The following is a 13,799-nucleotide window of genomic DNA, read 5'->3' as shown; positions in this document are numbered from 1 at the left end:
CCTCAGGGGAGATTCCATGAATTTCCATTAATTATCCTGAGCTCATTTGTATCCAAGGGAAGAGGAGCAGGTCACAGGGAGACGCAGGGTGGGTTCCAGACACAACAGCAGGAAGGGCCTTGATGGAGGATTTGGGATGAGAAGGGGTCAGGGCTTTGCCAGCTGGAAAGCGTCTCTGAACCCTTCAGGCCGCCCGGGCAGGCTGGGCCGGGCCAGGCTGCTCCTGCAGGACGGCAGCGCCCGCCCTGGGCTCATCATCCCAAACCCACCGTGGCCCCTCCTGCTGCTGCCAGGTGTCCTGGAGCTCCCCTGCAGCCCGGCCCAGAGCCTGCGCCACCAAAACTCCTGGTCCTCTTTTCTCCCGAGCAGTGCTGAGCTGGAGCTGAGCCCCACCAGTGCTCCGTGCTCCCTCACCTTCTGCTTTGCTCCAGCAGGGGCTGGAGGTGGAAGGAGGGCTCTGCTGGCCCTGGACTGCTGCCAGAGGGTGCCTGGAGCTCCTGGGAGCAGCTCCCAGAGAATCCCGGCTGCATGCAGCTCTGGGAAGGCAGAGCTCTGGCTGCTGGCAAAGGCACGGCTCCAGCTGAAGCTCCTGGGAACTGCTGCCTGTGCCTCACGTGAGATTCGGCGTCAGGAACCAGAGCGAGTCCAAAATAAACCTCTGGAGAAGGCAACAGCGTGGATGGAAAGCTGGAAAAGCAGGAGAGCAGCACAGTTCTCCTGGCTCAGATGTTTCTGGGAGAAAGGCAGGGAGCAGAGGCTGGGGGAGCTGTGGCTGCCCCTGGACCCCTGGCAGTGCCCAAGGCCAGGCTGGACGGGGCTTGGAGCAGCCTGGGACAGCGGGAGGTGTCCCTGGCCACGGCAGGGGTGGCACTGGGTGGGATTTCAGGTCCCCTGTTATTCCTGTTCCCTCAGGGAAGGGGGGAAGGACAAGGGCAGCTCTCCCCCACCACTGGCAGGACACGGCCCCGAGGGAAACACACCCCGAGCCCAAAAGCAACCACAGAAACGCGAGGCCAAGGAGCCAAAGGCCTGGGAAGGAGCAGGAGCAGCTCCATGTGACACCCTGGGGCACTTCCCTCTCCACACGAGTGTTCCTTGTGCAATCCCAAACGGGGGCCTCCCAAAATTCCAAATCCAAACTTATTCCCCTTCCCTGGTCCAAGATGCCGCAGAAATGAGCTGAGAGCGGCCTGCTGGGATGAAATCCCTCCCCAAAAGCTGCCCGTGGCTCTGCCAGGGGGCCTGGGAACAGAGCACACGGCCTGTGCCTGGAATGGCTCTGGCTCTGCTCTTCCCTGCACGTCCAAGTGAGAAAACTCCTTTTACGTTCATCTGTCCTCGCGGAAGCCTGGAAGAGGAGAAGAGATAAATGATTATAAATGATGAGCATCATCTAAATATAATCCCTTGACTCTCAGAGCCTTGGTGACACGCTCCCTTGGGAAACACTCCCGGCTGAAATGGAATTCTGCCCCGTTCCTCACAGATCTCCCATTGCTCTGGTGAAACGCACCAGGCATTCAAAGGCAGCAGTGACAGTGTTGGTGTCCCGGTGGGAACACAACAGGCAGACGGGGAAACACTGGGAAAAACCCAGCCTAAGGGTTGAACTGTCCTCCCCAAGCCCTGCAGCTGCCCTGGATCAAGATCCATCAGGGTGGGATGTGTGGGAAATACGGGCTTTGCAAGAGAAGGAAAAGGAATTTTCAGGGGTGTTTAAAGAGTCAGAAATGATGGCTGAAAACTCGGGAGGGAAAACCTTTCAATTCCTGCCCTGAAAACTCGGAGGGAACACCTTTGAATCCCTGCCCTGAAAACTCGGGAGGGAACACCTTTCAATCCCTGCCCTCCTCCAGCATTCCAGCTGGTGGGACACAGGGTGGGATTGCTGGGGTGCACTGGATGATCCCCGTGGGTCCCTCCAACTCTGGATATTCCAGGATTCTCTCAGGCTGCTAGGGTGGGAGCCACGGCTCCAACTCCGCTTCCCAACATCCTTTAGAGCAAGACCGGAGAAAAATCAATATTTTCCTACTGATTAGACAATAAGAGGGAGGAATAAAACCTCCATTTGTCAGTCAGCTCCTGCACAGGGCAGCAGATAAAATAATTACAGAGCACTTCTGGGGCTCAGGCTCATCCCAGTGGTTCGTGGGGATGTTGGGAAGCTGTGCCGGGACCGAAAGGCATCTGGAGTTTGTGCCTTGGAGCCCACTCAAGCCATAAAAATGTGGGGTGGAGCTGTGGCTCCCGGCCCTGCAGCAGCCCCACATTCCCGCGGGGTGGGACGGCGAGGGGCAGTGCCAGAGCTCCCAGGGTTTGCCCCGGAGTGGGAACGGGGAGCTTGGCATTCCTGGGTGTTCCTGTCCCGGTGACAAGGCGAGTGCAGTGACAGACCTTTCCTGTAAATGCAAGCCCGAGTTTCTAAGAACTCCTCTGACTAATGTGGCTCAGCCTTGGCTGGAGGACACAAGCCCTTCATCAAACGCAGCGAGGAATGCCAGAGAAAGCTCAAATCCAGGGAATGTGAGGCTGGCAGGGAGCAGGCTGACCCCAGCACTCGGAGCGCTGGGGCGCGCAGCCAGGCCCTGCCTCGGGCTTAGCTGGGCCGGACTCAAGGCTTAGTGCTGGTTCTTTGTTTCCCAGGGAATCCTCGGCCAACACGAGGGATCCGGGCCTCAGCATGGAAAAGGAGCTCCCCTGGAGGTGCAGTGGATCTGAATCCAAGCTGCAGCATCAAATCCAAGGAAAACCGCACCCTCTGGGCTTCAGAGCCACGGAATGTGGGAAATACAGCCCAGAGCAGGGGCACAGGGCTGGCTCCGGGGAAGTCATGAGCCAGGAGATACTGAAAGACCGCCCAAGATTGCTGCCTGCTCCGAGGGATGGAATCATGGAATAGCCTGAGCTGGATCCCACAGACACCCCAAGGGTGCCACCCTGTGCCTGAGCATTGTCCAAGCAGTCCCTGAGCTCGGGCAGGGCTGGGAGTGTTGAGATAAACTTTGGACAATCAGTGTCTGAGGAGCTCACCGTGTTCTCCCACAACCTCCCTGAAGAGAGACAGGTCCAAGCTCAGAGCCGGCCCCAGGCTGAGATTCCACACATCAAGAAAATCATGGAAGAGTTCACTGAGAAGTTCCCTGCTGGCAGAGCTCTCTGTCCTTCCCCCAGATAGAGGGGAGAAGGGGAATCCAGGGCAGCGGGAGGCTGAGGAAGCACAGCAGCTTTTCAGCCCATGGGAGATGTTCCTGTGACAGCCAGCAGACCCTGCACGGGCTGGGCTCCCTGGAAAATCCCCTGGATCTGAGGGACTTCCCATGGAGGGGCTTGAGGAGCTGCCCTGGTGTCACCAGGAACAGGGGGAAAGGGGGAATGGATCCCAGTGCCACAGGGCAGGGCTGGATGGGATTTTGGGAAGGAAGTGTTCCCTGGGAGGGTGGGGATGTGCTGGGATGGAATTCCCAGAGCAGCTGTGGCTGCCCCTGGATCCCTGGAAGTGTCCAAGGCCAGGCTGGACACTGGGCCTGGGACAGTGGGAGGTGTCCCTGCCAGGGCAGGGGTGGCACTGGAGGGGATTTACGGTCCTTTCCCACCCAAACCAGTCTGGGATGCTGTGGAATGAGGAGGGTTGGGTGGGACACCTTCACTTCGGTTTTGTCAGGATTTAATCCCTCTCCGCAATGAAGGTTATTCTGGGTGTGGCCAGTACAGAATTGTCCTCAGCTCCATCCCCTCTCCTCAGCTCCAGCTCTCCTGCCTTCCCACAGGAAGATTCCAACAGCTCCACGGTCACTCCATGCCCCGATTCAGAACGATTTTGAACACAAGGAGCACGTGCACATGGGGATATAAGCAAGGAAAGGAAAAGTGTGTTTTAATTAAAATTATTCCAATTGTTCCCACAGCCCACGGTTGTTTTGTTGTTTTTTTTTTTTTTCTTGAAAGAGACAAAGATTCCCCTTTAGAAAGTTACTAGTTCCCAGGTGTTGGATTTTCACTTCGTCTTCAATGTTGGATAAAACATCAAGAGAAGAAAAGCTTTTTTTTTAAAAAAAAAGAAAAAGCTCTTAAGCAAATCTCCAACCTAACTAAAATAAAGCTGAGCTCAGTCAAGATTCTGAGCTGAGCTGATGGGTGAGAAGAGAAAGAAAGACAGACCTGAGAGCAGTGCCAGGAACCAGCCCTCGTGCCCGATCCCTGCAGCAGCAGCAGCACAAACACTGAGCTGTGCTGGGAGAACCGGGATCCCGTTCCCGGGGTGCCCAGGGCTGCTCCCACACAGCTCCCGGCTCCAGGGAGAGCCCGGGCCGTGCCCAGCACACCCTGCACAGCCAGCGACGCTCCCAGGAGCCCAGGCTGCAATTCCCAAAGGCAAAGCAAGAGTGGTTTGGTTCTCCATGTCCTCGTCCGCAGCCACGTCCAGTTCCGAGGTCCTTTTTCACCCTCAAGGTTCATGCAAACTGCGGGGAGGAAAGGGAGGGGTCATTGTGCTCTGCCCCTCTAACAGCCGCACGTTTTTGTTTTCCTTTTCATAAATAAAAGCCACCTTTTAGCATTTGATCGGCTTCATGCTGGCAAAGAGAAATATGTGGAGTTGCTGATGACAATTTTCCTTCTCATTAAAAAAAAAACCAAAAACCAACATTCCCCTCAATAAAAAACAACCACACACAGAGAAAAACACAGGAACAAACCTCTCCTGCCCTCTCTGAAAATCTGCCCTGACAAACATGAAGGTTTGTCAAACCCTCAGCCTGACCTGAGCAGGGCCATTCCCATCCCTGCAACCCCAGGGACATCCCAACTGCTCCTGAATCCATGGGGAGCTGTGCCTGGGACGTCCCAACTGTGCCTGGGACATCCCAGCTGCTCCTGAATCCATGGGGAGCTGTGCCTGGGACGTCCCAACTGTGCCTGGGACATCCCAGCTGCTCCTGAATCCATGGGGAGCTGTGCCTGGGACGTCCCAACTGTGCCTGGGACATCCCAGCTGCTCCTGAATCCATGGGGAGCTGTGCCTGGGACATCCCAACTGTGCCTGGGATATCCCAGCTGCTCCTGAATCCATGGGGAACTGTGCCTGGGACATCCCAACTGTGCCTGGGACATCCCAACTGTGCCTGGGACATCCCAACTGTGCCTGGGACGTCCCAACTGTGCCTGGGACGTCCCAACTGCTCCTGAATCCACATGGAACAGCCTGGGACAACCCAACTGCTCCTGAATCCACAGGGAACAGCCTGGGACATCCCAACTGCTCCTGAATCCACAGGGAACTGTGCCTGGGACATCCCAACTGTGCCTGGGACATCCCAACTGTGCCTGGGACATCCCAGCTGCTCCTGAATCCACATGGAACAGCCCGGGACATCCCAACTGCTCCTGAATCCACAGGGAACAGCCTGGGACATCCCAGCTGCTCCTGAATCCACAGGGAACAGCCTGGGACATCCCAGCTGCTCCTGAATCCACAGGGAACAGCCTGGGACATCCCAACTGCTCCTGAATCCACAGGGAACAGCCTGGGACATCCCAACTGCTCCTGAATCCACAGGGAACAGCCTGGGACATCCCAGCTGCTCCTGAATCCATGGGGAACTGTGCCTGAGCGGGGCTGCAAACAGGGAAACCCTAAATCCACACCCAGGGTCCGTCTGGGAGCTGAGGGCTCAGTCCACGGGAAAGCCTGGGATTATTTTTGGGGGGAACACCCCACTACTCACCGCAGCCTCCAGGGCCTGTTTCAGGTCTGCCAGCAGATCCACCTCATCCTCCAGCCCCACCGAGAGGCGGATCAAGGTGTCAGTGATTCCCAGTTTTTCCCTCACGTCCACAGGCACCGACTTGTGGGTCATGGTGGCCCTGCAGGGATACAAAATGTCCTTTATCTCAAGAGTTTGGGACTTTCCTGGCTCCCTGCCAGCAGCCCCGAAATGGCAGCAGCATCTGACCCCTCCCCTGTGCCACCCCTGCGACCCCGCAGAGGCAAAGAGCTCCTGGCAGCAGTTCCTGGAAATGATGGGAATGCTGACAAGGCAGGGAATTGCAGCTCCAGGTTGTATTTCCAAGATACAAAATGATGAATAAGAAGTGGATACTTCAAACTCTGGACCTGGAAAAGGAGAGAATTCTTTTCCTATTTTTTTATTCTACAGAAGCGCTGCAAGCTCTGCATGTGGGGAACGTGCAACCTCCAGTATCAAATCCCTGGTTTCATTGCTGGTTTCTCAGATCCCTTCTCAAACTGTCCCACGTCACTCTGGAGGGTTTATTCTCTCCAGCTAGAGAGGAGATAGGCAAGAAGGGATTTCCCTTGTGCTCAGTCACTCAGCAGCTCCTTTCAGCTGCTGCAGGGGTTCAAGACTTGTGTTAATCTGAAATCAGCAAGTGCAATTGTTCAAAAAGGAAACTGGCTTTGAGTAAAAGCATGCAATTCCATGAAAACCCTGTTCTGAGCAGTTTAAAACACCCCAGGAGCTCCTGCCAGGGAGGCAGTGGCAGCTGGGTGCACAGTGACCCCGTGTGAGCAGGGAGCAGGGCACTCCTCACTCCAAGCTGCTCCTTGTCCCAACGCTCAGCAGCTTCTGGGATTGTCCTCACGGACAGGAGCTGTGCCTCAGCCCTCCAGGCAAACTCCCTCCATCTCTGCCCCCCCACTGAATTCCCTCCCTCTGGAATCTCCCCTGGCCTCCTGCTACACAGCAGTCCCTGAGTTTTGCCGAAGAGAAACCAGCTTTGGGGGCTGGAAAACTGTGGGGATTGTGAGGTGCTCTGCAGGTTCTGAGGCTCTGAAGATGGAAGGATGAACTTACGGGTGCTCTGCCAGGCTCTCGTAGCCACCCAGACTCAGACCCACAGTGAACACCTGTGGGAGAGAGGGAAGGAGGTTATGGATGCATGGAAAGAGAGCTGATGGAATCAGGGAATGTCCTGAGCTGGAATTGCCCCCAGGGATCATTGATCCAGCCCCTGGCCCTGCTCAGACACCCCAAAAATCCCCCTGAGCCCCCTGGCAGTGCTGCCCAAACCCTCCTGGAGCTCTGGCAGCCTCGGGGCTGGGACCTCCTCAAGGACATTCAGGAAAAGGGAAAGTTCAGGGACTTTTCTCGCCCGAGCTTTTCTTGGTCCTTGGCGGGACCCAACCAAGCATTCCCAGAGCCAGGGGCTCCCTCTGAGGAGCCTTTCCCTGCTGAGGACACTTTGCAGCACCCGGCAGAGCTCAGCCCCAGCTCCCCAGCCCTGCAGAAACCCTTTGTTAGCAGCAGCTCTGGGCTGAGCCTCACCCTGGGAGCAAACAAACACTTCCAGGGGGCTGAGGAGTCCCTTTGTTCCCTCTCCTTAACCTCAGGGACAAATTATCCAGTTTAGAGTGGGGCACACCCAAAGGACTGCCAAGAGAAGCCACTTCCACCCTCCCCTGAGCAGGGCAGTTTCTGCTCCCTCTGAGCGTGATTTTATTGCCCTTTACCTTCAGGTTCTTGAGGAAGGCCAGGGCATTTTTTTTCCCCCCTTTGATGTAGAAGCTCAGGACCCCTGAAACACCCGAATTCTGCCTCTTTGTCACCTCGTACTGCGGGTGGGAGGGCAGCCCTGGAATGGGAAGAGTTGGGAGAATTCCCGGTGAATTCCAGCGCAGAGCTGGGGCAGCTCAGCCTCACCTGAGTGACCCCAATCCCTCCCTGGGATGTTCCCAGTCCCTGCCCACTCACCTGGGTAAATGACTCTCTCCACCCGGGGATGGGATTCCAGGAACTTGGCCACAGCCAGGCCGTTCTGGAAGTGCAGCTTCATCCGGACGTGCAGAGTCTTCAGCCCCCGGTTGCACATGTAACAGTCAAAGGGGGAGGGAACAGCTCCCAGGGCTGTGGGAACAGAATTCCACAGATTTCCACAGAATTCCCCAGCAGTGCTGGTGTTTTGCATTCAGCAAAGGCAAACACGCTCCTCATCTCCAGCATCTCTGAGGTCACAACAAGTGGGAAGACACCGCAGGCAATCTCTGCTCCTCATCTCCCACACCGGGGAGCCAATTAACGAGGCCAATTACATTTCCTGGGATTACATTTACTGGGCACAAGGCACCTTCACTGCTGTAGGCAGAGGGCACAGCCCTGGACAGGGATTTATTCCTGACAGTGAAGAGGCTGGAAAATCGTTGGAATCATCAGAGACAGGAAGATTCTGCACTGGGCACGTCCTGATGGGGAGTGAGTTTCAAAGTGCAGGTGCTGGGCACCTCAGTGGATTCAGGATGTGCCCCAGCACCTGCTGAAGTGCCGGGGGAGTGCAGACCAATGTCTCTCGTTTCATTGGAGTTTTTATTGGAGATTTTATTGGAGTAGTTATTGGAAGATTTTGTAATTGAACTTTACTCAGTTCTGCCCATTAAAGTCACATTCCCAGGCAGATTTCCCACTTGTGTGCATGCCCAGCAGGAGCTGTGGATATGAGCAGGATTCCTGCCAGGAATTCCCTGCCTGGACTTACCAGACTGCAGGAATTTGAGTTGATTGTAGAGCTCTTCATTGTTTACAGAGATCACACCCATGAGAACATCACTGTGCCCTACGGACGACAGGGGACAAGAATGGGATCAGCCACTCCAGGGTCCTGCCACAACCCCCCAGTGTTAATAAAACCCCTGGGACACCTCCCACCACCCCAGGCTGCTCCAAGCCCCAGTGTCCAACCTGCCCTTGGGCCCTGCCAGGGATCCGGGGCCTCCCCACCCTCCCAGCCAGGAATTCCTTCCCGATCTCCCATCCAACCCTGCCCGAAGGATGTGCTGAGCCCTCACACCCACCATTGATGTATTTGGTTGCAGAAGTCATACAAATATCAGCCCCCAGGGACAAAGGACGCTGAAACAAAAGGAAAACAACATCACAAATCAAGTTTGGGTTCATTCCCAGCCCTTCCAAAGGGCTGTGAGCTTACACAGGAAAAAAGAGTGGAGAAGCAAACACAGAACCCTGAGGATGACAAGAGCACAAGTGCTAACAGCAGCAGGGCAGGGAGGCACTCTGGATTCAAGGTAAGCACAAGAGGAAGGGATTTAAAAGCACTGCTCCAACTCCCACAGGCTCCAGGGAGAGGAGATTGAGCACACCCAACACCCAGAGCACAGCTGGGGCAGGGACACATCATGGCACTGACCCCAAAGAGGGCGTTTCCATGGCAAATGAAGGACCCAAACTGCCAAGGAAAAGAATTGCTCTGTTTGCCAGGCGCTGGAGATCCTGCCCTGCAGGAGCTGAGGGCAGGAGGAAAGGAGGTTCCTTTCCATGGGCAAGAGGTGGTGAGCAGTGCCAGATTTTTAATCAGCCACTAATTAAGGGACTTTGCACGTGCTATCAACATTCTAAAGAGTGAGAGGCACCACTGTTAAAAATGGAACAAAGCAGGCAGATTCTAGCCCATGGAGAGATCAACAGCGCTCGGAAGTTCATTGTTCTGAAGTATTTGCAAAACTTCAATCTCTTCTCTTCATGTCTTCCAGTCATCAATGCAGCAGAGTTCTGGCAGTTGTTATAAATGAAGTTTTAGATTTCTAAGCCAGATATTCACCAGAATACTGAAGAAAAACGGCAGAAACCCCTTAAACTGGATGTCTCAAAGACAGATTGGACAAGGGTTGCTTGTATTGTTTTTCTTCCACTGCCTCCTGGATTTTACCTTTGTGGCTCAGAACAGCTCAGGAACGGCATCTACAGAAGAACTGCTACAAAAAGGCCAAAGTCAGGGAACATTTCAACGGTTCTGATTTCCATCAGGAAGAACAGAATTCCGTGATTTCTGAGGGACAGACACTGGTGCACCAGCAGCAGCACCGGGGCTGGGGCTGGAACCAGAGCGGGTGATTCCACAACGCAGAGACCAAAACTGCAATTCTTTGGTGGTGGTCTCCTATCCAAGAGGGGTCTCCAGCTCCACTGAGACAGGTGACAGTCCTGTCCTTTTTCCACACACCTGGAAATATGGAGACATCAAGCTGTTGTCCACTGCCACCAGCACCCCTGGGTGATTGTGCGCCACGTCTGCGCAGGCTTCGATGTCAATCACCTTCAGCGTGGGGTTCGTGGGGGTCTCCAGCCAAACCAGCTGCACAAACCCAAAAAAACTCCAGGTCAGAGAGTTCCCAGGACTGGGCTGAGCCCCGGGGCTCTGGGTGCTCAGGGGGGCAGCTCCCCGTGGGGTTGGTGCACTGGGCACGGGCAGGGGCCCTGCCACAGCCAGGGGAGGCTTCAGCGGCTCCCTCCAGGCTCAGGGAGGCTTCCCTTCAGCTGGGCTGGTGCCATCCAGAGCATCCCAGCTGGAGAAGGGCTCACACAGCCAGGACACAGCCTCTTCCCAAAGCCTTCCCAGCTGAGCTGCCTTCCCCTGAGCAGGGATCACCCACGCAGTGCCCCGGAGCAGCCCCGAGCCCGGCGTTCCCTCTGCTCCTTCTCCCCCTCTCCCTTTGCCCTCCTCTCTCTCCCGGGGTTTTGGCCCTTCTGAGGATGGATCCAGCTGTGCCCCAAGCTTCCCCCCTCACCCCAACACATCCCCTGAACCCAACAGGAGCAAGGATCAAACAGTTTAACATCCCTTTAAACTCCATTTCCCCCTCCCCTACCTTGGTCTTTGGTGTAATTGCAGCTTCCAGGCACTTTGGTTTTGTGCAGTCAACATATTCCACTTCCCAGTTATAATCCTTTTTTAGTTTCTCAAATAATTCTCTCGTGCCTAAAACAAAAACAAAAATCACAAAATGAAACAACTTCCTTAACTTTCATTCCCTGCTCTCCAGCCTCTTGCCTCATGCAGGCACAGTCAGGAGGGCACAGCTTTGTGCTGCACACCACAAATGGCACTTCTATATTTCCTTTATTCACAAAGTTTCAAGATTGCTGCAGTTTTAATGCTCATTGAATAGTTATAATGTGAATATGGGATCAGAGTGATTTAGGAAGCACTTGAGATCAATGTGGGGTTTATGATCAGGAAATGAATCAGAGAAGAATCATTCCATTAGAAAGGATTCCTTCCTGTCTTTGAAGCCTTTCCCTGGAAGACCAGAAGAATCCAGCAGCAACAGCTGATCCCTGGATGAGCAGCACTCACTGCCAGGAAACTCAGCCTGGATCAAACATTCATTGCTCCCCAGGGACTCAGTTTTCCACCTGAGCACGGATGGAACACGGAGCTGGGTTCTGTGAGCTGAAGGAAACATCTGAGTGATGTTTGGGTGGTTCTTTGGGAGAAGCCCTTTCTTTGTAACAAACCAAAGCAGACGAGGAGCAATGAAATTCCCCCCTGCAGAAACCAGCCCAGGCTGAGGCTTCAATGGGAACGGGCTCTGCCCGCCAGAGCCACCCCGAGCCCCCTGAATGAGGAGCTGAGCCCCTGCCCTGCCTTCATGACTCTGATAATTCACTGAGTGCTGCGGGAGGGCTGGGAGGGAGAGCAGCAGAGGTTCCTGCTGTCCCCAGGGTGCAGCCGCGCTCTGGAGAAGGTCACCCGGCAGGGCAGAGCTGAGAGAGGAAAAGCAAATGTGTTTGTGTTGGATGTGCCCAAGCCCAGGGACTCACTGGCCCACAGTCACCGTTCCCAGGGAGGGCAAACGGGATTCCTTCCATTTCCCAGCTATTGCTGGGAAAAGCCACCAGCGGCTCTGTGACCTGCCCTGGACAACAGCCAGGCTGGGGCTGTGCCAGGCCCTGAGCAGGGACAGCTCTGCTGCCCAGGTCACCCAGGCAGGACACCAGTGTCACCCCAGGGACAGCCAGGCTGGCCTGGGGCTGCAGTGAGCTCACCCGACTGAGGACTCGGGCACAGCTGGGGGCACTCTGCCACTGAGGAGTGACAAAAACAGCCTCAGAGAACAGCGAGGTCCTGGCTGGGAAATTCAGAGTTCCCGAGAGACACAGACAGGTTGGATCCCCTGCACAGTGCAGACTGAAAGCACAGGGTGCTGTACTCACCTGAATAGACATCATCTGTGCAGACAATTTTATCCCCTGCCTTCAGCAGATGACAGACATTCATAATTGCTCCCATGCCAGAGGAATAAGCCAAGCCTGGAAGAGAGAGGACTCAATGTTTGCTGTGACACAACGAGTCAGGTTTGCCTTGGCCTCCCTCACTTTGTCTCGGAAGAGAACCTGATCTGTCACTGCCTCACTGGGAACGTGGAGCCAGCGAAAGCAGGAGCTTGATGTGCACAGCACAGAACCAGCACGGACACTGGGACAGACTGGGAAGGGACTGGGAACAGGGGCTGCCTGCTCCCACTGCCTCCAGGGCTGCTGCACAAGGCCGGATCCAGCTCAGCCCAGGATCCATCAGCCACAGAGAGGAAGCAGGAGAGAAACCCTGGGATGGAGCTGGACTTTCCTGCACAGGAAATGTTGGGCTCTTCCCCACCTTGGAGCTGCTCCTGCCCACAACAGCCAACAGCCAGAGCCGTGGTCACAAAACCATGGGATGGACCCCAAAGCCCACCCAGTGCCACCCCCTGCCATGGGCAGGGACACCTCCCACTGTCCCAGGCTGCTCCAAGCCCTGCCCAGCCCATGAGGTGCTCACAGAACTTGGCTCCATCAGCAGCAGCCAGGCTTGACCAATCCATGAGCTGCCCTTGGCTTTTGGCTCCATCCAGGGTGCCCACGACCTCCTCCAGGATGTGCCTGCTGGGGTTCCCAAAGCGGGTGTACACATAATGCTGGCGTGGGAATAAGAAACAAACATCAGAGAGAGCACTGGGAAAGGCTGGGATAATAACAGCAGCTCTGGGTTCCTCCGAGAGCCCCGGCTGAGGGCATCCAGCTCCTCCCAGAGCAGCAGGAGGGTGTCCTGGCACAACGTCCAGCTGGGCATCCCCAGCGGAGAAAGGGGCCTGGGGAGCACTGGGGCAAGGAGCCACATCTCCTGCCCCTCCCCAGACATCCCTCTGTGGGCTCCGGGGGAGGAAGGACCTGGGCTGCACAGCGCAGCCACCCCCAGGACGCCGGGCTGGCTCAGGCTGGAGGGGACCATGAGGGTGCCCTGGTCCCACTCCCCGCTCAGCAGGGCCAGCCCAGAGCACCGGGCACGGGGTCGTGTCCAGGCAGTTCTGGGCATCTCCAGCGAGGGAGACGCCACGCTCTGTTTGGAGGGAATTCTCAGGAAAAACGCGTGTCCATCTCCACCACACCGCGTTTGACAGGCGCCACAGGGCACTGGACAACTCCTCCCCATCAGTCCTTGAAAGCCCAAACCCTCCTCTGGCAATAGCTCATTAAACCACAGCTTTAATGCAAATTCTGGGAACATTGTGATGAGGAAAAACAAAGTCACGCATGTGTCCCATTCTCCCGGGGGACAGAAGGACGGGGAGAGCCTCCCAGATCGCCGAGCAGCCCCTGGAGCAGCGGGAACATCGGCACGGGCAGCCGCCTCCCGTTCCCCCTGCCGGGCCACGCTCCGTGTCCCCCCGGGTCACTCGGTGTCCCCGTGCTGGCCGCACTCACCTGCTTCTTCCAGCGTTCCTCCTGCTTGTTCCTCCAGCGATCCTCCTGCTTTTTCTCCCCGAGATCCTCCTGCTTGAAGCTGACGGTGAGCGTGACGGGCGGCACCACGGCCCTGGAGTTCCACTGCTCGGGCTCCTGAGCGAAGTGGATGGCGTTGGTGGCGAAGTGAGGGAAGGGCTGCAGGAAGCCGCTCTCGCACGGGCAGCGGCACTCGCCGGCCATGGTGACGGCTCTGCGGGCGGCCCTCAGCGCGCCGGCATTTACACACCGCGCGGGCTCGGCGGGGCGGGGCTTTCGCGCCTCCTC

General features: G+C 56.2%; 1 protein-coding gene across 1 annotated transcript; it reads right to left on the bottom strand.

The window, feature by feature from the left end:
- Positions 1–3,323: 3,323 nt before the first annotated feature.
- Positions 3,324–13,718, bottom strand: LOC136294847 (cystathionine gamma-lyase-like). The gene is made up of 12 exons (XM_066193029.1): positions 13,494–13,718; positions 12,571–12,706; positions 11,967–12,062; positions 10,619–10,728; positions 9,973–10,104; positions 8,807–8,864; positions 8,491–8,568; positions 7,713–7,865; positions 7,472–7,593; positions 6,816–6,868; positions 5,727–5,865; positions 3,324–4,463 (listed from the first exon to the last, which is right to left on the bottom strand). The coding sequence occupies exons 1-12, from the start codon at positions 13,713–13,715 to the stop codon at positions 4,455–4,457; spliced, it is 1,308 nt and encodes a 435-aa protein (XP_066049126.1). The 5' UTR covers positions 13,716–13,718; the 3' UTR covers positions 3,324–4,454.
- Between the last annotated feature and the right edge of the window lie 81 nt (positions 13,719–13,799).

Source organism: Chamaea fasciata, unplaced genomic scaffold (genome assembly GCF_029207755.1).
Source record: "Chamaea fasciata isolate MVZ Bird 193981 ecotype frontalis unplaced genomic scaffold, bChaFas1.0.hap1 SCAF_10, whole genome shotgun sequence".
Classification (NCBI taxonomy): domain Eukaryota; kingdom Metazoa; phylum Chordata; class Aves; order Passeriformes; family Sylviidae; genus Chamaea; species Chamaea fasciata.
Note: the sequence above shows the minus strand (reverse complement) of the source record. Positions and strands in the feature narration are given on the sequence as shown.

Bases quoted from the DNA above. Each gene is read 5' to 3' on its own strand.
- LOC136294847 (XM_066193029.1), bottom strand. From the start codon at position 13,715: ATGGCCGGCGAGTGCCGCTGCCCGTGCGAGAGCGGCTTCCTGCAGCCC. The intron at 7,594-7,712 runs GTGAGTGGGCAG...TTCCCATTCCAG, and splicing joins GGAGAGAGTCATTTACCCAG to GGCTGCCCTCCCACCCGCAG. The intron at 5,866-6,815 runs GTAAGTTCATCC...GTATCCCTGCAG, and splicing joins GAGAGCCTGGCAGAGCACCC to GGCCACCATGACCCACAAGT.